Source organism: Sodiomyces alcalophilus (genome assembly GCF_042370955.1).
Source record: "Sodiomyces alcalophilus JCM 7366 unplaced genomic scaffold ACRALscaffold_10, whole genome shotgun sequence".
Classification (NCBI taxonomy): Eukaryota; Fungi; Ascomycota; class Sordariomycetes; order Glomerellales; family Plectosphaerellaceae; genus Sodiomyces; species Sodiomyces alcalophilus.
The window spans coordinates 334,510-354,815 of record NW_027263541.1 but is presented as its reverse complement, the minus strand read 5'-3'; the positions used below and the strand labels follow the sequence as shown (position 1 = coordinate 354,815).

General features: G+C 54.7%; 10 protein-coding genes and 1 non-coding gene across 11 annotated transcripts; 3 read left to right on the top strand and 8 right to left on the bottom strand.

Moving 5' to 3' along the window:
- Positions 1 to 79: 79 nt before the first annotated feature.
- Positions 80 to 907, bottom strand: ACRALDRAFT_2114016 (uncharacterized protein; the record flags this gene model as incomplete). The annotated part of the gene is made up of 1 exon (XM_071023658.1): positions 80 to 907. A coding segment is annotated over one exon (828 nt), but the record flags the coding sequence as incomplete, so codon positions are not given.
- Positions 908 to 2,658: 1,751 nt separating this feature from the next.
- Positions 2,659 to 3,358, bottom strand: ACRALDRAFT_1072935 (uncharacterized protein; the record flags this gene model as incomplete). The annotated part of the gene is made up of 2 exons (XM_071018044.1): positions 2,659 to 2,806; positions 2,907 to 3,358. 2 exons carry the CDS (start codon positions 3,356 to 3,358, stop codon positions 2,659 to 2,661), a joined length of 600 nt encoding a protein of 199 aa, XP_070871069.1.
- A 33-nt stretch (positions 3,359 to 3,391) lies between these two features.
- Positions 3,392 to 4,973, top strand: ACRALDRAFT_2023131 (uncharacterized protein; the record flags this gene model as incomplete). The annotated part of the gene is made up of 12 exons (XM_071020126.1): positions 3,392 to 3,456; positions 3,488 to 3,696; positions 3,774 to 3,804; positions 3,839 to 3,896; positions 3,962 to 4,040; positions 4,117 to 4,169; positions 4,207 to 4,218; positions 4,256 to 4,305; positions 4,343 to 4,467; positions 4,498 to 4,756; positions 4,801 to 4,847; positions 4,879 to 4,973. The coding sequence occupies 12 exons, from the start codon at positions 3,392 to 3,394 to the stop codon at positions 4,971 to 4,973; spliced, it is 1,083 nt and encodes a 360-aa protein (XP_070871068.1).
- Positions 4,974 to 5,440: 467 nt separating this feature from the next.
- On the bottom strand, positions 5,441 to 5,746 carry ACRALDRAFT_2030279 (uncharacterized protein; the record flags this gene model as incomplete). Its single annotated transcript, XM_071020650.1, has 1 exon — positions 5,441 to 5,746. One exon carries the CDS (start codon positions 5,744 to 5,746, stop codon positions 5,441 to 5,443), a length of 306 nt encoding a protein of 101 aa, XP_070871067.1.
- A 2,105-nt stretch (positions 5,747 to 7,851) lies between these two features.
- On the bottom strand, positions 7,852 to 10,185 carry ACRALDRAFT_2055516 (uncharacterized protein). Its single transcript, XM_071021746.1, has one exon. It carries the CDS (start codon positions 9,816 to 9,818, stop codon positions 8,016 to 8,018), a length of 1,803 nt encoding a protein of 600 aa, XP_070871066.1. The 5' UTR covers positions 9,819 to 10,185; the 3' UTR covers positions 7,852 to 8,015.
- A 988-nt stretch (positions 10,186 to 11,173) lies between these two features.
- ACRALDRAFT_1072932 (glycoside hydrolase family 61 protein) lies at positions 11,174 to 11,899 on the bottom strand (the record flags this gene model as incomplete). Its single annotated transcript, XM_071018043.1, has 1 exon — positions 11,174 to 11,899. The coding sequence occupies one exon, from the start codon at positions 11,897 to 11,899 to the stop codon at positions 11,174 to 11,176; it is 726 nt and encodes a 241-aa protein (XP_070871065.1).
- A 1,293-nt stretch (positions 11,900 to 13,192) lies between these two features.
- Positions 13,193 to 13,280, bottom strand: ACRALDRAFT_t286. The gene has a single exon. It is a non-coding gene; the product is annotated as a tRNA-Cys (tRNA).
- A 1,047-nt stretch (positions 13,281 to 14,327) lies between these two features.
- ACRALDRAFT_1037200 (uncharacterized protein) lies at positions 14,328 to 15,805 on the top strand (the record flags this gene model as incomplete). Its single annotated transcript, XM_071015052.1, has 2 exons — positions 14,328 to 14,629; positions 14,743 to 15,805. 2 exons carry the CDS (start codon positions 14,328 to 14,330, stop codon positions 15,803 to 15,805), a joined length of 1,365 nt encoding a protein of 454 aa, XP_070871064.1.
- Positions 15,806 to 16,516: 711 nt separating this feature from the next.
- Positions 16,517 to 18,051, bottom strand: ACRALDRAFT_1078145 (uncharacterized protein). The gene is made up of 2 exons (XM_071018733.1): positions 17,584 to 18,051; positions 16,517 to 17,452 (listed from the first exon to the last, which is right to left on the bottom strand). The coding sequence occupies exons 1-2, from the start codon at positions 17,928 to 17,930 to the stop codon at positions 16,750 to 16,752; spliced, it is 1,050 nt and encodes a 349-aa protein (XP_070871063.1). The 5' UTR covers positions 17,931 to 18,051; the 3' UTR covers positions 16,517 to 16,749.
- Positions 18,052 to 18,426: 375 nt separating this feature from the next.
- On the top strand, positions 18,427 to 19,865 carry ACRALDRAFT_1078144 (glycosyltransferase family 32 protein; the record flags this gene model as incomplete). The annotated part of the gene is made up of 2 exons (XM_071018732.1): positions 18,427 to 18,520; positions 18,898 to 19,865. 2 exons carry the CDS (start codon positions 18,427 to 18,429, stop codon positions 19,863 to 19,865), a joined length of 1,062 nt encoding a protein of 353 aa, XP_070871062.1.
- Positions 19,866 to 19,907: 42 nt separating this feature from the next.
- Positions 19,908 to 20,297, bottom strand: ACRALDRAFT_213516 (uncharacterized protein; the record flags this gene model as incomplete). Its single annotated transcript, XM_071024089.1, has 4 exons — positions 19,908 to 20,001; positions 20,056 to 20,134; positions 20,187 to 20,214; positions 20,259 to 20,297. 4 exons carry the CDS (start codon positions 20,295 to 20,297, stop codon positions 19,908 to 19,910), a joined length of 240 nt encoding a protein of 79 aa, XP_070871061.1.
- Between the last annotated feature and the right edge of the window lie 9 nt (positions 20,298 to 20,306).

Here is a 20,306-nt window from a genome sequence, read left to right as displayed (position 1 = left end):
TCGATGATCTGTCGTGCTTATCTCGCTCACTTAGACAACGTGAACCCGTTTGAGGCTGGTGTTCATCTACCAAAGCTCATCAGTCTCTGGCCCTTCCCATGCGCTGATCCATAGATCGCAGTCCCACCCCCCTGGCGTCCACAAGAGGCGACATGAATTCACCCTTTTTCTCGTCACCTTTCCCCTCGCCCCTATTACCGCCCTCGACAGGTACACTAACCGCACCAAGCAGTGTCGGCGCCATATTGGCATACATCGTCTCCCACGCCCCGGGCGGGGCAGCGAAGACCTCATGAAAGATGCCGATGTGGGGATACCGAGCCGCGACCCGGTCCCACCAAGCCATGGCGTCGCGATGGACCGGACCGGCCGCGAACCGGCGCAACCCGGCCAGGTCGCGGAAGAAGTAGACGGTCATCTGGGTGTTTTTAGCCGCGCGCTCGGCCGCGCGCCAGTGCGAGAGACCCAGGAAGCCGTAGTCGGGGGTCCCCTCGCGGGCGGAGACTTCGAGCTTGTCATTCATGTCGCGGAAGAGGATGCCCACGTCGTGGCCTCCGGGACTCAGGACGCCGAGGGGGTGGTTGAAGCGGACGCCTAGGTGGAGAACCACGGTGCCCGAGGGGCAGGGGTGACTTTGGGGGGACGCCGCGGGGGGAATGCGGTAGCGCGTCTTGCCCTCCGGTAGGATGGGGAGGAGCGCCGTGGTTGGCCCCGAGATGGTGTACTTGAGATATGGGTTCGCCGAGGGGATCAGGATAGCTTGGAGCGTTGGAATGACCGTGTATAGGAAGCCCAAGATCATGGGGACCACAGCGAACTTGGCTGGGAAGAGCCAGAAAAGAATGCCTTGCATTACAGCGCCAATAAGAAGGACAGTTTGTATCTCGAATTGGTCTTTTAGAATAAACTGTGAAGTCGGGTCAGTTCCACGGCTCGTAGGGTTCAAGGAGCTCAAAGGAGGCTCACGGGGATGATGTTCTCCGGTCGCTCCGGGCGTGCAGACGAGGGCTTAAACATGTATTTGTAAGGAAGGGGAGATGCCATTTTGCGTAGATGTGGGAATGCTCTTTGCTGGGCTTCTGCTGCTCTGTCCCGCCGGAGATTTTGCTTCGAGGCGGTGGTATGGGGCTATAACGAGAGGTGTTATATTTGCTCTTCTTAAAAGTAATGTAAGCTTGGTAAACGAACTACGCACAGGGTCGTGATTGCCAAAGGATACAAGTCCAGGGAAGGATCGAGAGAGGACAATATCCGAGTCGGGTGCGCGTGCTCTAATCACTCGCCTATTAGTGATTAGAGGCTCCATTCATTATCTGACCTATATCTCACCTGACCTATGGCACTTGCATGGGATGAATAGTCTTGTGATTGCAGTGCAGGTAAGGCCTTCCCCATTGGATTCTCAGACTGCCAGTTCTCCGACCTTCCTGCTGCTAATCAACCTGACGATGGAGGTTAACGACCCAGGGCGGCAAACCAGTCCACGGCAATCATGTATTTCGTATTGAGACTTACAGATCAGGGCTAACGGTGCTTCCACACGACGTTCAAACCCTCCCGGCGAGGAGTCAGAATGTTTTGTTTGACCAAATCACGGCCTCAACTTGTGTAGTACCACGGCAACACTCAGTAGCCGGTGCCCTGGGCGAGTACCCAAGCAACTTCTACCCAAATCCATGCGTAGGAAAAGAAAAGGGAAAAGAAAGAAAAGAGACAGTCTTAAGAAGAATCAAACAACCAACGCGCCCAATGCTTGCAACCCAACTGCGTCTGATTCTATGTATTGACGTGGTTTGTCCCTTTGTCACGTAGCATCTAAAGGCAACTAGGTGATACCTGATAACAACTTCCTGAGAGTATAGTACATATCTCTCTTCTAAGTACCTGCAGACTCAAATGGAACTGTAGAGCATGGCTGTCTGTGTCTAGACTACTGGCTCGGTTGTAAGGTCGTCTCGGGACTCCAGTTCCCGAGACTCAGTGGGGCCGGGGCACTTGCCGGGCCGGGGCCGGAGTATAAGACCACGTGCCCACTCCGGCCCCTCCGCCCTTCCACTTTAACCGCCCACCAGCGAGGTGCTCCAGATAGTTCGGACGCTAGACTAGATGGAGAATTCATTTGAACTTGGGAAATGAAACTACAGCAGCTGTGCTGATTCAACTACTGATTTCGCGGGCCTAGCCTTTTATGTACATCTCATTACAACCAACCTCTATTGACTAATTACCAGCCTCACCAATACGCCGACCATTTCCCTATTTTTCTGTTTTACCTTTTCGCTGCAACACTTAAGGAAACCAAGCTGTACCGAGCTAATCTGTTCTAGATATTGCTCCCATTTTTAGACACATTGGCGACTCTGGGAAGCCTGAGGATGTTTAGAATATGGCATCTGCCAGGTTGGCAGTTCCGTCTACGGCGATGGTATCCCGACCCGGATGAATCATGGCCATGAATATACTTGATATAGTTAATACAACCCAACCCGCACAATATCCTCGAAACTAACTAATATACAGGCAGGAGAGAAATGTCGTCCTTTGTGGATGGATCCCCCCCTTTCCGACCTCCATGTCGCTCCTTCACTTCCGATGATTTTCTCCTCCACCCAGCAAATGGCCATCACTCTACCCTTCTCTTCGTAAATAGCAGCTTACCTATCGACGGCTATTATAGGGCTGGAAGTCAACAGCCGGAGGGATACCCTCGCCAATAGTACCGCCGCCCATGATGAGTGTCCCAATGAAGACACCTACGAGTGCCGAGGCAAAGTAGCCGATGTTCAGCGTCATAACCGCAACCAACCTGTTTACGTGTTAGTTAACCAGAGACATGAGCCAGCAAGAGAGACGAAGAAGTTGCCGAGGACCATGCATATTAACTTATCAGGGGCGACAAGACTCACAAAAGATACCCCACAAAGGCAATGAGGACCTCATACATGGCGCGACGGGCGCGCAGGACATAAATCTGCACAGACTCATTGACGTGACTCAGGGGCGCGGTGCCAAAGGGCTTCAGGGCCCAAGGTAGTGTCCTAACACTAAGCTTCTGTTTCGCAGCTGCATCATCAGTCCCGCGCAATCGGACATTCACATGACCACCGTCCTCTTCGGAAACGCGGCCTACTTTCAGTGCCGCCCGCAAGACCGCGACCGACCACACGCTCCTCTCCAGGGCGGGCCTGAAGGCGAGGAGGAAGCGGAGGAAGACGGCCAGCAGGGCGACGGAGAAGCAGTTGACCCAGAAGGCGTACTCGGAGTCGTGGGGGAAGAAGAGCGCGATGGGCGTGCTGTGGAACATGACGCCGAGGGCTATCGGCTTGACGTTGCGGGAGATGATGCCGTAGAACGCCATGTTTTGCAGGAGGGAACGGGTGTGGTGTGATCAATGTTATATGACTTGACGTTTTTGCTTGCGAAAATCGCCAGTGACCAAGGGTGGATTGCGCTTTTGTGGCCTCGAGCCGCGGAATTTGAAGAAAAGCCGAGACGAGACGAGACGCCTTGCCTTGTCTTTCCGGGGTCCTCTGACTTTCTGGCTCGCGACCTGCAAGCTGTTGTGCAACGAACAACGGAATCAAGTGACTGGGAGGCTGACAGCGAGGTCGATTGAAAGCAGCACGCCAAGCAGCGGAATTTGGGCGTACGTACGTACGTCGTCGACTCGTCCGCTTGATGAGAAAGGGCAGACTAGTACAACTAGAGTCGTGTATGGATACAAAGTGTACGTAGATTCCATGGTATATATATAAGGTGACCAGACAGCTCAGTTGCGGCATGGTACGCGGTGGCGGCTCGAGGGTCAAGCCAAGGGGCCACACAGCTGTAGATAGAGTTACACTGACGAGCTTCCGGCCCTTTTCCGAGATACGACTACACATATAAGACGACAAGTTTGAAGTTAACAGGGAGTCGGGATATCTGGTTACTAACTTTTCCACCAGACCTGCTGCCCCAGCAAGTGCTAAGCGCTGTCGATGGAATATTCCAAGAGACTCAGTTGGGCAGTGAGAAGAGATATTGGGAATCCAGGCTCAGTGAGTGATCAGAAGGGAAAATCGGTTCTGGGTTCGTTGCGTTTGTGGTTTACTATATAGACTTGGTGGCTTGAAGACGGCTACTTTGAATGTACGAATATTCAATTCGTCATGGAACTCGGAAAAGACGTACGCAGATCGACTATATGCGGTCCCCAATTTAAAGCTGGACCGGCTTGTAGTGCCCGCATTTCGGCTGTCCACGGATCGTGCAGACGCCGACATTCATCTCAGAAAAGATGTATTCGTACTTCGTAGAAAAGATGTGAGACAAGGTCCAAGTGGGCACGCCCGGATCGGAGGTACAAAGTGCTCGGTACATCATTATGTCAGCGGCATGACGCCGCGTGGCTGGTTGAAGAACTTACTCTCCCTCGCCTCGATTGTCCATTTGCCGAAATGTCTCACCTACCAGGCGTTGGCGTCAGTCATATCGAGCTTGCATGTGCCACTTGAGGGAACGGGATTGATGAATTGATTTGTATTTGTATTGGCAATTCGCTTGCTTTCTCCTTTCGCGCCTTGGCCTCCCGATCCACCCAGCAGTCTCTGGTAGACCCCGTGATATTATCACGTCGATACTGGACAATGATCCTACATAACTATATACAGCTTGAGAATGTCGACGACTGGTTCATCTGGAGGCTTTGCTGGTGGCATGCCCAAGACCCCTTTTCATCCCGTCCATCCCAAGTAGCCCCCCACGACACCGGACGGTGAGGCGTCCAAGTACGGCGAGGAGGGATCCCATACTAGCCAGATTACTAAAACAAGGTATCTTTCAAAATGGAAATGCAATGGAAACTGGTGCAGCGAGGCATGCCATGCCATCACCTAGCCCAACCCAAGGGAAGCGAAGAAAAAAAGAAGTGCGAGATGGGATCCCTCTGCCGTCCTGTGGTCGATGAAAACTCCCGCGATTTCCTCGTATGATTTCGGCAACAATAATAAAAGCCGTGTAAAGAATGAAAGAAAAGAATAATCAGACGAAAAACGTCTGCCCGGGGCGAATAATGACTGACGTGATGATCGTGAGGATGTCTCGTCTCATAACTATCTTCGCAAAGCAAAAAAGTGCTTAAGCAAACAAGTCGGTCTGTTTTTTTGATAGTCGTCGGCGTCGTGGTGGTTGTTTTTGTGTCTTTTTGGTTTGTTGTCGCACGGTTTCCGAGGCTGTCCTCCCAGCGGAGAAGCATCCGAAAAGGGGTAGAAAAAAGAAGATAAATGGCTAGCTTGGATCGAGCGCAAGCTATGCGTGCCCCAGATGGAGGTCTAAACGAAAGACGAATATAAAAAATAGAGACTGGGAAGCAAAAGGCAGAGGAAAGTGACCCTTCCAATGGCTCAGATGCTCCCCGTCGGAGGTTTCGTCTCATGGTCCCGACGAAATTGGCAAGAAATCACCTCCGGGGCATGGCCAGGCTGGACAGGCGACGGGTCAGTCGCTTCTCCTTGGCAGCGGCGGCCGCATAGGCGGCCGCCTGGTGTTCGGACTGGTGAAGGGCGTCGACGCGGGTGGAAGGATCGGAGGAAGAGGAGGAGCCGGTGCTGTTGGGGGTCTGGTAGACGTACTCGCCGTCCACGTAGACGGCGTTGGAGACAAAGGTGGACCGGCGGTGGCGACGACGGGTGTAGCGCTGCTCGAGCCGGAAGAGCTCGAGCTTTTGCTGAATTGACGTCTGGATGCGGTCAAAGAAGCTGCCCATTGTGACTGTGGGGTTTTGTTGTCGTCGTCGGTCGAGGGCTGGAAGGGATGCGAAGGATGACAAGCGAAGAAGCCAGTGGGTGGGGTGTTTATCCTTTTGGCTTTTTCTCCTTTCTTCGAGGGTCCCGGAGGTGGTCCGATGGCGTGTAAGGTGAGGTGTGGAATGTATATGACAGCGCTGTCTTTGATGGAGGGCGTCGTTTTTGGGAGCGGCTGAGTGGTTCAAGGTGATGCGATGCGCGAGAAAGACGGAATGAAGAAGGATCTTGCGACGCTTGGTTAACTGTCTCCTCGGGTCCAGCGAAATTGAGGGTGGTTGGTCGAACGAGGGACTTGACGGGCCGAAGGATAGGACGGCGGAGAAAAGAGGGTGAGGAGTAACGGGGGAAAGAATAAGGAATGGACTGGATAAAGTGAACGCTGGTGGCGGGTAGAAAGCCGCGGTAGGAATGAGGGGGAGATGGAATGAATGGATGAGAAGAAACGGCAAAGACTGAATAAGGAAGGAGAGGAAAACGTGCGGGAGAGGAAAAAGAGGCTGGAGATTCGTCCTGGGAATGGGGAATAGGGGTGCAATACAATACCTACTGCGACATTGATGCAGCTGCATAGAAGAGCAGAAAGAATAAGGACGGGACGTGTGGGCGAGACGGCGAGGGATCCATGCATCCATGCAGAGGAACGGTCCATCAGTTATCCAGTCACAGGTTGAGCGTCGCTCGTCTCTCGACTCGAATCCATCTTGGCTGGTCGTTCCCCTCTTCCAGACAAGATGGACAGGGGGCTTCGACCCTGATTCGTACTAGTCGGCAAGGGGCCAGTGGGTCTGGGGTTTCGTTCCCCTGGACTAAGGATTCATCGTCGACTTTTCTCTGACGAACGACTGCGTCGATTCGTGCATTGGATCAATCCCTGTCTGGCCATGGCGAGCATGGCGGGGGTGTTCGAGTCCGTTGTAAGGAGAGCCCAAGCGTCCGGTAACTAGCGATATTAGCTCGACATTTGGTATTACTCTTTCATTCTTTGGTAGAGGAGGACAAGACGAGTTTCGGATTGGAGGTAGTGTATTACTTATCGCATGGTCTGTATTTTTTGAGGTTAATTCCGAGGTGAATATCCTAATAATTAGGTTGTGGAAGAGAAATCCCATGGAATAGAAAAGTCGAAAAAGCGTCCGTATCCGTACAGGTACGGAGTACTTCGTACCTCGTCAATTCACCTTGTGCGATTGGTTCGTTTCCCTCTAACGGAGGGTCGACTCGTGGCACGTCCCGTCGCCCGACCGGGTTAAACTGGTTTAGCGTCTTGCGCTCGAGTGAGCCGAAATTATCCCGCTCAGTACTATTGGTCATTAGGCGAACTGAGCCCACACACGCACGTGCCTTTTCTGTTTCTAACCCTATTGTATTATTGTATTATTATGTACAGGTATTACTCACAAACCCAAGATGGCTTCTTCATTTTGCACTTGGTTATAAATCGCCACGACCCCCATTATCCCATTACGAAAGACTCGAAAGACTCGGACGGCCTTGGCGCATCGCCTCAGCAAAACCACTACATACGTACATATTGAGGCTTGCTCAGCGAACCCGGAAGGTCGACGACGGGAAATCCCTGGGTCGGGTCTACGGAAGATATCCATCCCATCTACGCTTCCATTTGCCTATGGTTGGGAAATTGGACTGAACAAACAATACATACTGTAAAGAATCCACACGAAGAGGAAATGCTCAGGCGAAACGCAGTCAAGACGCAATTTCCCGTCTCACTCTGAACCCAAGCCAGACTGAAGGGTGTTGACGAATGAACTGCTGATCCGCACCTAGCTTCCAGCGCAAGACCATGTCGCTAACATCGTGATCACATACCGACACGAATTCCCAGTTCTGTATCCAGGTTGCGACTCGTCGGGACAGAGACGGTGCTGCAGCGTCTTTGCCCGCGAGTTTAGAACTGTACCGTCGTGGAGGTCCCTAGCAGGCCAATAATCGTTCGCATCAAGACTGTCCAAGATGTAGCCCATGGACACAATGGCGATGTCGGCATTCGACATTTGAATAAACATGCCCATGAGTTTCCACATGAGTCTACTGGTCTCGGGTTAAAAAAAAAAAAGGTCATTACGTTGTATGCATACTAACATTGTACCAACATGATCGCTATGCTTCCCATCCTCCTTTTGGATCCCTCTAATTCAAAACTTCACCCATCTCAGGACAAATCAAACCAAAACTCCATAACCCCAAAATCCTTTTGACCGATCCTTTTCATAGAAACTGCGGAGCATTAAGGGCCATGACGGTCAACAAGCCAGAAATCAGGCCGGCCGCAGGCAAGGTCAGAATCCATCCGCTAAAGATCCAGACCAACTGGCGCCAGTTCACAGCGCCGACATCGAGGTTCATCAACGCCACACCGACGACGGCGCCCGTCAGGCACTGCGTCGTGCTCACGGGCAACCCGAGCCGACTGGCCAGCAAGACGGTGATGGCGGCACCCAGCTCCATGGCGAAACCGCGGGTGGGGCTGAGCTGGGTGATCTTGTTCCCGAGGGCCTTGATGATGTGGTGGCCCATGAACCAGAAGCCGGCGCCGAGGAGGAAACCGGCGATGACGAGGATCCAGACGGGCGTGTCGACGTCCTCGGCGACCCGGCCGTCGCGGTACACCTCGTACGAGGCCACCCACGGCCCCACGGCGTTGGCGACGTCGTTGGACCCGTGGGCGATGGACATCATCATGGCGCTCACGACCTGGGCGTACGTCCAGAGGTGCTCGACGCGGTTGTCGTAGCGCTTCGCGCGGCCGTGCACGTGGGCCAGCTCCTGCGAGCTGTGCGTCACGCAGTCGCGCGTCACGCCCTGCAGGAAGAAGTACTTGAGGAGGCTCCACTGGCGCTGCGGGTGGTAGACGGGCAGGTGGGCCGTGGGCGCGAGGAACCGCTCCTCGGGTTCGGGCTTGCGGCGGCGGCGGCGGACCGGCATGTCTGCCGTGAGGACGTTGCCTCGCTCGACGTCCTCGAGGGTCGGGACCGGCGGGGTGGCGCTGCTGCTGGCATTTCCGGACGAAGAAGTGGAGTAATCACCGCGCGCTTCCTTGTTGTTGAGACCCTGCTCGCCGGGACCGCCACCGGACAGCAGCACGCCGTCGCCCGACTTTTCGAAGGTCTTGGGGTCCTTTTCCGACTCGGACGACTCGTCGCCGTGGGCGCTCTCGTAGTAGTCGACCACGATGGAGTCGCCCTTGCCGGGGAAGTACAGAGGTGGGTCGTCCTTCCAGAGCAAGGGGCCCAGGGGGATGTGCCAGGGACGGATGCGGGGGTCTTTCCGAATGACGACGCGGTGGAAGTAGGGCTGGAAGAAGACGTATGCAATGAGGAGGAGGCCGAAGAAGACGCCCAGGACGATACCGGTGGCGGTGCCTGCACCGAGTTCTTCGAGGCTGGGGGCGCCGGGGGCCTCAACGGTGATGAAGAGGGCCAGGATGGCGCCGGTGAAGGCGAGGTAGAAGGGAATGGCACGCATGGCTTTTTCCAGGGGATTCGCCCTCTCGAGGATGCAGAACTTGAGGGTGGCGAAGAGGATGGCGGAGAAACCGGCGGAAATGGCGGGGGCGATGGCCCACGAGGCGGCAACCTGGGAAACGCTGCCGTCTCGCCAATTCCAGGAGACACGGGCACCCGAAGCGATGCCGGCGCCAACGAGGGCACCGATGACGGTCTGGGTGGTGGAAACGGGGAAGCCCAGCTTGGTAGCCAGCAGGAGCCAGGAGGCCGAGGCGACCTCGGTGCAGCCCATGACGAGCATGATGACGGCAGGGCTGCCGGCAAAGTGGTTGATGTCGATGATGTCGTTCTTGATGGTGCCGGTGACGCGGGACCCCATGGCCACGGCACCGACAAACTCGGTGATCATGGCAAGCACGCCGACCTGGGGCATGGTCAGGGTGCGGGCGGCCACCGAGGTGGCATATGCGTTGGCGACATCGTTGGCACCGTTACCAAAGGAGCTCCCACAAAAGGCGATGCTCGTGATGGCGAGGATCCAGTCATACTGGGGGAAGGCGACCATGATGAGGGAAGGGGTTGGCGACGGTAATGTCGCGGCAGCACCTCTCTATGTTTTTCTCTTCTCCGTCTGCTTCGCGGATGTCTCGTTGAAGAAGACGAAGGAGAAAACAACAAGAGGCTTGGGTGTCGCGTGAGCTCTTTCTTCTTTTAACTTGAGTGAAGAATTGTGTCCACACTGGTGAGTGGCTTTGACCCGCAACAGGCCAGTCCGAGATGCAAAGCAAGAGAATTAAGTGGGCTGTCGTGCAGAGGCCAAGAAAAAAAGCTGAGGGGCTGAGGAGGTTTTTCGTGTGTTTTTTTTCCCCCTCAGATTTTTCACCCGGCAATTTTTCGGTTCAATGAGAGAGAGAATGGTCGAGGTGAGGAAGAGGTAAAGAGAAAGAAACGAAACAGAAGAAATCGTCTCTCTTTTGAAAGGTCTCTCGCCATCTCTATACGGATACCCATACCCACTTGCTGGGACACAGCCGTACTGACGCCTCCATCTCATCAAACGTCTAGTCATGGGCCGACGACGTCAAGATGGCAATACCGACCCGGCTCCCCTTCACCTCCCCGAAGAGCCAAGCCCCGACGATCTGCCAGATACACCGGCCAATCAGAGAGCCCAATCCCAGCACGTTGTGCATCCTCAGCGTTTAATCGGCTGGAGGACCCCGGTCTGTGGGGATCTTCATGGGGGTTCATGTCCATTTCCGTTGTACCGGTTCACCAAAATAGGAACTAGCTTTCTTTTCTTTTTTCTCTTCCTTTTTTTTTTTTCCCCCTCTTCCCCCCACTCTCTCTCTCTCTCACTCTCCCCTCTCCCTCCTTTCCCCCTTCTTCCCATCTCATTCTTTCTTTGCCCTCTCGTCTCTAAATTCCCAGCATCTGACTTTGACGTCATTCGATTTGTCTCCTGATAATGGTTGCTAAACATATTTCCCAATGCATCACGTGCCCAATTGCTGCATCTGTCTTGGACCCTTTGCCGTCCCTTTTCTTGTTCAATCACATGTTTAACCCAGTCATCCACAGCAACCAAATACCTCGGACAAGCAATCGCCTAATAAATGGGGATCGCCTAATAAATAGGGACAAACACGTCATTCACACAAAACTACTTTTCGGATTTAACTCCTATGGCAATTGGTAAGGCCGAGCCTCTCAAAGCTGACAAAGTCTTGGCTGATGCGTTACCACGTATTATATAAGGTAACCATTGTCTGGCTCGGTTGAAGAGTTATCAATGAAAAGACAAAGAGGCAAATATCTCAGGACGGCAGGGAATCAAGAAACCAATTGCCTCAATCTCATCCGTCCACCACGCGACCATCCTCTCATGTCGCTCCTTCTTCCCCTGTCCCCATGGTATATCTAACCCGACCAGACAGTGTGGCTGCCGACTTGGTTATAAGGGTACTCTTGGGCGCCGTAGATGAAAAAGCGGAGGGCGGGATCATTCGAATCGTAAAGGCCGGGGATCTTCACCAGCGGGCCAGGGTTACCGTTACCGTCACCCGTGACCTCAACCTGGGCGCAGGTAAAGTAAAACTCGGTATCGCCACTCTCGGCTCCATGTAAGGCAATATGCTCGACGCGAACAAGGTACTGGCCCGGCGGCGTGTTGTGGGGCACGGTAAACTCGACCACGGCCTGGTCCCAGCTGCACCAGTCGGTATCCTGGAGCGGGTGCTGCGGGCCGCAGATGACGTCCTCGTACACCTTGAACCAGTCGCCGCTGCCGTCGTAGTCGCGGACGTCGCCGGGCGCCCGCGACATGTGGATGGTGGACGGGCCCGGGTGCAGGATCTGCCCGTTGTTCCAGAGCTTAAACCCGAGCCGCGTGCCGGGCCCGATGACCGCCACGTCCGTGTGCGGGGCGCTGCCCTGCGACCCGGCGTTGCACCGGAAGTCGTCCGAGGGGCCGACCAGGAATTCCTTGTGCGGCTGGATGTTGTTGCTGTTCTGGCGGATGTATTGCCAGTCGGGCGTCTGCTGCCCGTCGATGACGAGGATGCTGTAGACGTAGTGGGCCGACGCGGTCGACGCGGTGAGGAGGCCCCAGAGGGCGCCGGCTGCGATGGTACTGAACTTGGTCATGGCTTTCGTGTCTCTTTGTTTCAATGTTTCTTTGGATTGGGGTGGAATGAATGGGGCACAAGTGAGAGAGGGCTTGGTGCACGAGATATGGTCATGAACTTATAATCAACGAGACGGTCCGTCCCTTCTTATATATTCAGGCATTGTCTCTTTCCGACCCAGGACCCCAGATCCCCAGTCACTCTCACAAGTCACCTCGGGGTCTCGTCCCAACATGAAACCACGAAGGATCCAGTCGCCTCGTCGTCTTTGAGATGCTGTTTCAGGACATGGGATGCGACGAGGGGACAATATCGAGATAGATTAACCACGGGGACAGTGGAACGTCGGCAGTTGTGAAAAGCATACCTGGACCAGCGCATAAGACCCTGAGACGAACGCGTGGCGAGTGCCGATCAGTTGGCGTGACCTGGTAATAATCCTACAGGACAATGCGTCGTATAGCCGCTCCAACAGGTTCGCGATCGACACATCGCTTTGTAACCAGGATCGTCCATGGCGCGGAGCAAGGACGGCCTCCTGCCATTTTCTCCCCTTACGCTATAAATGCTCCGTAGTTAAAATGGAAAGACGTTGGGTCGATCGTTGGGATGTATGTGTCGCGTGAGTTGGTGATACGGCAATACGCCCAAGTCCATTCATCTTGCATGGCTTCTTGGCCTATATCTCCTTGCTGTGAAACGAAAGGAATGGACAGAGAGACGAGCATGCCCATGAGGGTTGTATTGCTTCAGGTTCTTGTGGGCTTTCCATCTTGGCGGCGGTCTCTATGAAGGAGCTGGCGAGGCCCTGGACACTGAGAGCGAGACTAACAACCTCATAGTGAGTGCGTCCAGGGGAACGATACCTGTATGTTTCAGCAATGACAGCTTGAAATTGAACTACCACTGAACATTAGTGCTGCATCAGGTTTAATAAAAGGGAGACGGGGAGAATACGAAGTAGACAAGGTGATCGAGCATTCGTTTAGTATTTTATTATTATTATTTTCCTTAAAAAAAAAAGAAAAAAAAAGAAAAAAAAAAGAAAAAAAAAGAAAAAAAAGAAAAAAAAAAGAAAAAAAAAGAAAAAAAAGAAAAAAGAAAGAAGAAAAAAAAAAAAAAAAAGGACGCCCGTGCCTTGCCGGGCTTACTTACTGCCGTCTCACACCCTCTGGACGTTGCCCGGTGTTAGTGTTACGGAACGGAGAAGTGGAGAAACCATGTCCAGCACCGACAAGTCCACCGGCCGGGGATTGTATACGTCTACTCGGCCCCTAATATTGGAGACTTGACAAAAGCAAAAAAGAAAGCGAGTTCTGGAGGCGATTCGAACGCCTGACCTATCGCTGGCTTGTCCGAAGACACTGCAGGCGATTGCTCTACCCCTGAGCTACCGGAACCAATTGTGGTTGTTGTTATTCCACAAAGCCTCGGATGACATACGTAAAGACTGGAACCCTGCATTGATCCGACTTTTGCTGTCTCAGGCAAGGCTGGTGGCGATTGATGTTGAGCAGGCCACGAGTGTTGGCATGGCATGTCCTCAACTTGTTCCTAGATCATTGTGATCACACACTATTACTACTCTACTGACTTCATACTATGCGTTGAACTCGGCTGTGGAATTAGTGAAATACGTACAACGTACAATGTAGTACATATGTCTTCAAGTTCATAAAAGTCGGCGCGACCAAGATCGTGTCCCGGAACGGAATCTCCCGTTGGACTTGCGGGTATTGCCCGGGCCCCATCCCGAAGTTGCCGTGACCCGAGCTTTCCGAGCCCATTGTTTCAAACGTCCCACCGAACCCCAGTCTCCGCCCTGGGCAGTTGAGATTCCCCAGGTTGTGTGCATGGCCACGCTACAGATTGTGTGTGCCGTTGACTCGGGATTCTGGTGTTGGACGAATGTTATCTTGGCGACGAGACCTGATCATCAGCTTCGTTGTGAAGTGCGCATCAGCTGTTGCTCTTGAAAACTGACATCCATTCAATCTTAGCATTTCTAGCTATGCATTGCCTACTGATTCTCGGATCCCTGGTATATGGATCCTGGATGATCAGTGCAGGATCAAGCCACCCACCCGACCGACCCGCTACACACGCTACACGCATTGGGATCGTGGGATGGAACAGTCTACGAGCAAGGTAATAATAAGAGGGACATGGTAAACTCTTCACGTGGCCGCGGGAAGGAGCGCACTATCCTATCCAGCTATCGCCTCACTTGCCTCCAGATCAAACAGTCCGACCCATACAACGTCCTTCCCTTCTGGCTTGGACATATCTATTTTAGTTTGTCGACTGCGCCCATCGTCAACCTCAGTACGCCAAGACAGACAACACGGTACACCCACCCCTTCTATCCTGGATCCCCACGCGGCAGTTGACAGCAAGGAAAGAAAGAAAAGAAAAATAAAATAAACAGCACGTCGAAAAAGAGCCCAATGGGCGCTCACACGGACAAATTCAAAGTCATCATCGCCGGTGGTGGTCCTAATGGTCTCACAGCCGCCCACGCCCTCCACCAAGCCGGCATCGACTTTGTCGTGCTCGAAAAGAGGGCCAATGTTGTCCTCGACGAAGGCTGCAGCATGGTCCTCGGCCCAGCCAACCTGCGCGTCATGCACCAGCTGGGCCTGTACCACCGCATCAAGCCCATCTCGGCCGTAATCGGCAGATCAAGAAATTACCTGCGGACGGGGAGAAAATACCAGGACACCACAGCTCCAAAGCTTATAAAAAAGAAGTAAGCGAGGCGCGAACACACACCAACCTCTTTTAGTCTACCTCTAAAAGCCTCACCAGCGTTATCATGTCTTGAACTCGCAATCCGCCCCACAGCGCTAATACGAAAACAAGTCACGGTTCAGGCCTCATCGCCTTCCACCGCGCCCATCTAGTGCAGGCCTTGTACGATTCGCTTCCAGAGGACGCCAAGGAGCGGTACCACCTCAGCAAGTCCGTTTCCGACATCACCACCGATGACACCGGCGTGACGGTGACCTGCTCCGACGGCACGTCCTACGCCGGGTCCATGGTTCTCGGCGTGGACGGCGTACACAGCACCACGCGCCGTCTGATGCGCAAGCTCGCCCTCGCAAAGGACCCGTCCCTCGCACCAAACTGGGATCCCGAGCGCCCCTTCCCCGCCACCTACCGCTGCCTGTGGTATAGCTTCGCGCGGCCCGCCGACGAAGCGCCCGGCCTGGCCTGCGCGACGACCCACAGGGACCTCTCCAGCATGTACATCACGGGGATCGAACGGGCCTGGGTGTTCCTGTACGAGAAGATGGCCGGCGGCCCGACGACAGACCGGCACCGCTACAGCGAGGAGGACGTGGACCGATACGTGGCCCTGTTCGACGACTTTGTCCTCAACGGGACGCTTACCGTCCGCGACACGTTCAAGCTGCGCTTGACGCACGGCATGGCCGACCTCCAGGAGGGCATTGCTCGGCGGTGGAGCTGGGGAGGGAGGATCGTGATCGCAGGCGACGCGGCGCACAAGTTCATGCCCAATGCCGGCCTGGGGTTCAACAATGGCGTGCAGGACATCGTGGCGCTGTGCAACCTGCTCCGTGGGGCCGTCGTCGGGGGTGTCGGTGTCCCTCCTTCGGCGGAGACTTTGGACGGCTTGTTCGAGGAGTATCGGGCTTTGCGCATCCGGGCGCTCGAAGCCGACGCCAGGCAATCGGCCATGATGGGGAGGCTGCATGCGTGGCCTAACCTGCTGTACCAGTTTGCTGCGCGGTACATCTTGAGCAACGAGCGACTTGTGAGGTTTCATATGAGCAAGATTGTGCCCAGGAAAACAAAGAAAGCGCTCGTCTTGAACTACGCCCCGGCGGATGAACCATTTGAGGGGTTGATACCCTGGGATAACCCCATGCCCCATCCATGTCGGTCAAGGCACGGTGGGTAAAGATGAAGAAGGGTCTGAAGATAGGCTAGTTATAAGGAGACCTAGCTGGGCGCATGTCACATATGCATCTGTGTAGTAAAGGAGGCATGACTCTCCGGGTCTCATGTTTGAACGTAATGATAAGCTGTGATGAGACTTGAGCAAGTTGACCATGATGTAAGCATCAAGAACGGGACAAGTAAAGTGGCTGCCAGTGTCACGTGACTACATTGTCACGTGACTACCGTATCACGTGACTTGAAACACCCGACAGTTCACCAGACACTATTCCCACTCTAGACGTTCTATTGCCGAGTACATCTGGGTCGAGACCCAGCGCGGATCCGACCAGGCGACGCCCCCAACCCACGGGCGGCGCCCAGATCGAGCCCACCTGCAGCCAAGTCGTCACGATTACCGAACGGTTCAGTCCGTTGTACAGCGTGACCAGGAGGCTTTCCGACTAGAGTTGACGAACCTGGGAACAGAACTAGGTGTATATGAGATGAGTCTCGGATCGCGTCGGTACAGAATGCCATTATCGTGTTCTGGTTTGCGAGTTCTTTCCCGGCAGCTGAATGTTTCTTGGGTGAATACTCTTGGCATAAAAGGAACTCTTTGCCATCCTTCAACGACTCAACGGACGGTTTTGACTGACGATGCCCCCGGCCCGACCGGCAGACTCAGCAATGAATCGATGTGTATAATGCACACTCTTTACAGTTATTCCATTTGTTCAGCCTAGCATTTGAGTGTTCAACTCCTCCGCGAGACAAGCCTTAGTCTGTGCTGTGTCACTGCATGGGCACCAAACAAGAGTTAGCATCATCTCGCGTCCTGAGCTAGAGGTATCAGTATAAATGGGCATCGCGTGCCAAGTCTATGTCTTCCCGGCGTCAACCCGACTCTTGAAGCTCTCCGATATGTCCTCCTACATCCAACAGCGAGGGGGCCCGTTACTGCCGTCACCCCCGGCTGTCTCCCGGCAACTCCGCAGACAACTGGATTGGCAGCTCCGTCGGCTCCTTTCTCACGGAATGCCCGTCACCGGGATGCCCGGGCACTCCTGCGTGCACTCCCGTGTGCACTCCTGCTCCCTCTACCTCGTACACAGTGTACATGGCGGGTCCGCCTGGTTGGGCCGCGACACCTGGAGCTCCCTTGTCCTCCGGCTTCCACTCCCTCTGCGCCCTCCTCCTCTTGACGACAAACCAGACAACGGCCCCCAGCAAGAATAGCCCGGCCACGGCTCCGACGGCAACACCGGCCCATGCGCCACCCGAGAGCGACGGACCTCCTGCCTCGGCAGGTTCCCGCTCGTTTCCTACGTTTCCCGCATCTTGTGTAGCGTCCGCTGGCACATCCGACAGAGTCTCCGATTCGCGGGGCCCAGCGGATGATTTTTTACTTGTCATATCCGTTGCCTGATAGTTGAGTTGGAACATGGGCGCGAGGAGCGTCATGGTGCGTGTAAACGTGCCCGTGATGGTGTAGGATGTGCTCGCATCCGAGTCCATTGTGGTGCGCGACACAGTCACGACGTCCGGAAAGGGTTTGAGAGTCGGCTCGACCACGTCGGCGCCGTCACATGTTGCGTAGGGCACGTTGGTTGACGTCGACGCTATGGCGATGCACGTATTGCCGTTTTGGTTGGTACATTGGTATCCCCTACGGTTTGAAACAGAACGTTAGATTCGTACACTCCAAGAGAAATGGCGGCAAAACAATCCAAGACGAGCACCTAAGCATGACAACCACAAAGGGCACGGGGTAAAAAAAGGAAAAGAAAAGGGACCTACGTCGGACAACACCCAACAGCGGTCTCTCCCGGGCGGAGCTGGAACTGTATGTCCCATTCTGGAGGCTGGCCGTGTACTGCAGTGCAAGCAGAAGTGTAGCCCGTGGGACAAGCGATACCGGGCGAGTAGAAGCCCCAGCCGAGGAACGGAGGGTCCGGCGTGGCGACGTCTTGGGCGGGAGGCCAACATGCAGTGTTATCCTCGGGCGAGCCAGCAGAGCATCCCTGGCCGCGAAAGCCCACTTGGCAGGTGGAACACAATGGGATGATGTAGGAGCATGCCGCGGGCATGGACCATGACGTTGTGAGCGGACCCAGGTAGTCGCCGGCCTGGTTCGTGAAGGCCATTCTGGAATGGTTGCGAGGGTGGTGCCGAGGTAGGGGGGGGTTATCGAATTTCTGAATCTGAGCTACTACTATCTATCAGTCTTCAAAGCAAGACGGATAATAGTATGTAGATTTCGAGTTTGGCCGACGGGAGTTTGGGTTCATCACGTGGCGGGAGGTGGGTGTGAAGAATTGACGAGAATCTGTGGAACTGGAACTGCAGGAGCAGATAATATCATGCGCCGGGCCAAGTGAATTTCATGCCTCGAAAAACTGGCAACAACATTCTCAGGGGCTACGTTGTACCTATTCGCGGCCCGCTCCGTCGGTATCGTCCCCTATTCGCCGGGTCTCTTGTTAAGCGTCGCCCCCACGCGTGCGTATTGGTGCGTTCTCAGTTTTCTTCAATCAAGCCGAGGGCGGCTGTGGCCGTGTGATTTCTTCTATATCTGTATCTCTTATTGGACGGCTGCCATGAGGAGATGTATTGCATGCAGAAAATGGTGAATGAGGCACGATGGCCTACTTGCGCAGACGCAAGGCGAGGAATTGCCGCCGACCGTTTCTTTTCCGTGGCCTTGGGTATACTGTTAAAGATGGGGAAAGCCTCGGTACGCTGTAGTAGGGTAGCACAACTTACTCGTTCCTTGTTCAAACCCGCTTTCAACAAGGGCGCAAAGGGAGATATTAACTGGGGGTCCGGTCCTGCTTTGAATCCTTCATCTTCACATCAGCCATATCTTCGACTTTTTATCAACCTCCCCATCCGAGACATAAAATCCCAATCGCAGTCAAACCTGGGCAGCAAGTCCCGCGCCGCCTGACATGTCGAGTCGACTGTACATCAAGATCCTGGCCTCTGGTCTCGCCCTCCTCCTCGTCCTCGTCTTTTTCTTCCTCTTCCGCGACGAGCACTTCCACCTCCCAACAGCCGCGACAGCGAGCCTCTGCAAGGGCATAAGCGGCAGCCCAATATCCAGCGACCGAGGGTACATTCCCAACCAAGTGCACTTCGTCTACGTCCTCGCCGACCCAGCCGCCGACTTTGGCCTACGATTTAGCCACTACCTCTCCATCTACGCCGCGTGGCGGCACTGGAACCCCGAGAAGATGTACCTGCACACCAACGCGCACGCGTCGTCGGTCGACCGCGCAACCAACGGCACGTCGGGGAAATGGGACGGCCTCATCTTCAACATGCCGGGGCTGGAAGTGCGGCACGCCGAGGTGCCGACGCACGCGGATAACGGGAGGGAGATACAGGACCTGGAGCACAAGTCGGACTTTGTGCGGGTCAAGGCGGTGCGGGAGCTGGGCGGCGTGTACATCGACTGGGACGTGCACGCGCTGCGCGACGTGCGGGTGCTGCGGGAGAGCGGGTTCCGGGCGGTGGCGGGCCGGCAGCTGGGCGGGCAGGTGAACAGCGGCGTGTTCATGTCGGTGGCGGGCGGGAAACTCATGGCGCTGTGGGAGGAGGGCATGCACGAGGCGTACACGGGCGGGTGGACGACGCACAGCAACGAGGTGATTACCAAGTTTGCCGAGCGGCTGGTGGCCGAGCCGGGGGAGGCGCTCATCATGGAGAGGGAGGCGTTCGCGCCGGGGAGCTGGAACGCCGAGGACAACGACATGTTGTTCGCCGTCCATGAGGATGTGCCGTCGAATCTGGCCAACGTGACGCAGGGCGATGCGCTGCCGGGTTTCGACGAAGGTTTTGCGGACCGGTGGGAGAGGCCGGGGGATTCCCCCTCGTGGGAGCGCGACTGGCCACGGTCTTACATGCTCCACGCCTTTAGCCCTCATCGGTTTGGGCATAAGGTGACGGGGTTTAAGCACATTACGCCTCGCTATGTGCTGGAAAGGCGGAGCAACTTTGCGCGGGCGGTGTATCCCATTGCGCGGGAGATGTATAATGAGGGTATTATCGAGATTGACGACTCGCATCAGGGCGTTTAAGGGTCGGTAAAACGTATTGTCATGTGATTTTGGATATTGTTGCTATTTTGCCTCGTTTGAGCGTGGCGCTGGCTCGGTTTGTGACGGGAGCATATTTCCTGGCGTTTGAATAGTAGAGAAGATGGAGGTGGTGCTTCTGTTATGTGTTCGTACTGCTATCAGAGGTAGTGGTGTCAACATTTACACTCACTGGAGCACTCGTAAGAATTGCTGCACCTCGATCGCGACTCGATCCCAAGATGATGACAAAGTACAACGTACGTTGTACACTGTCATGACGCGAAGTACATAATAAAAGGACATGTTTACATAAGCACCGACCCACTGTCCAGCCTGTTCCCCGCTCCCCCTGCATTTGACAGGCACATGTACAGAGTAATTACAGGTACTCACAAGTGACGAGTCGTGACCTGACCGCGTAAAACGTGCCATCAAGTTCAA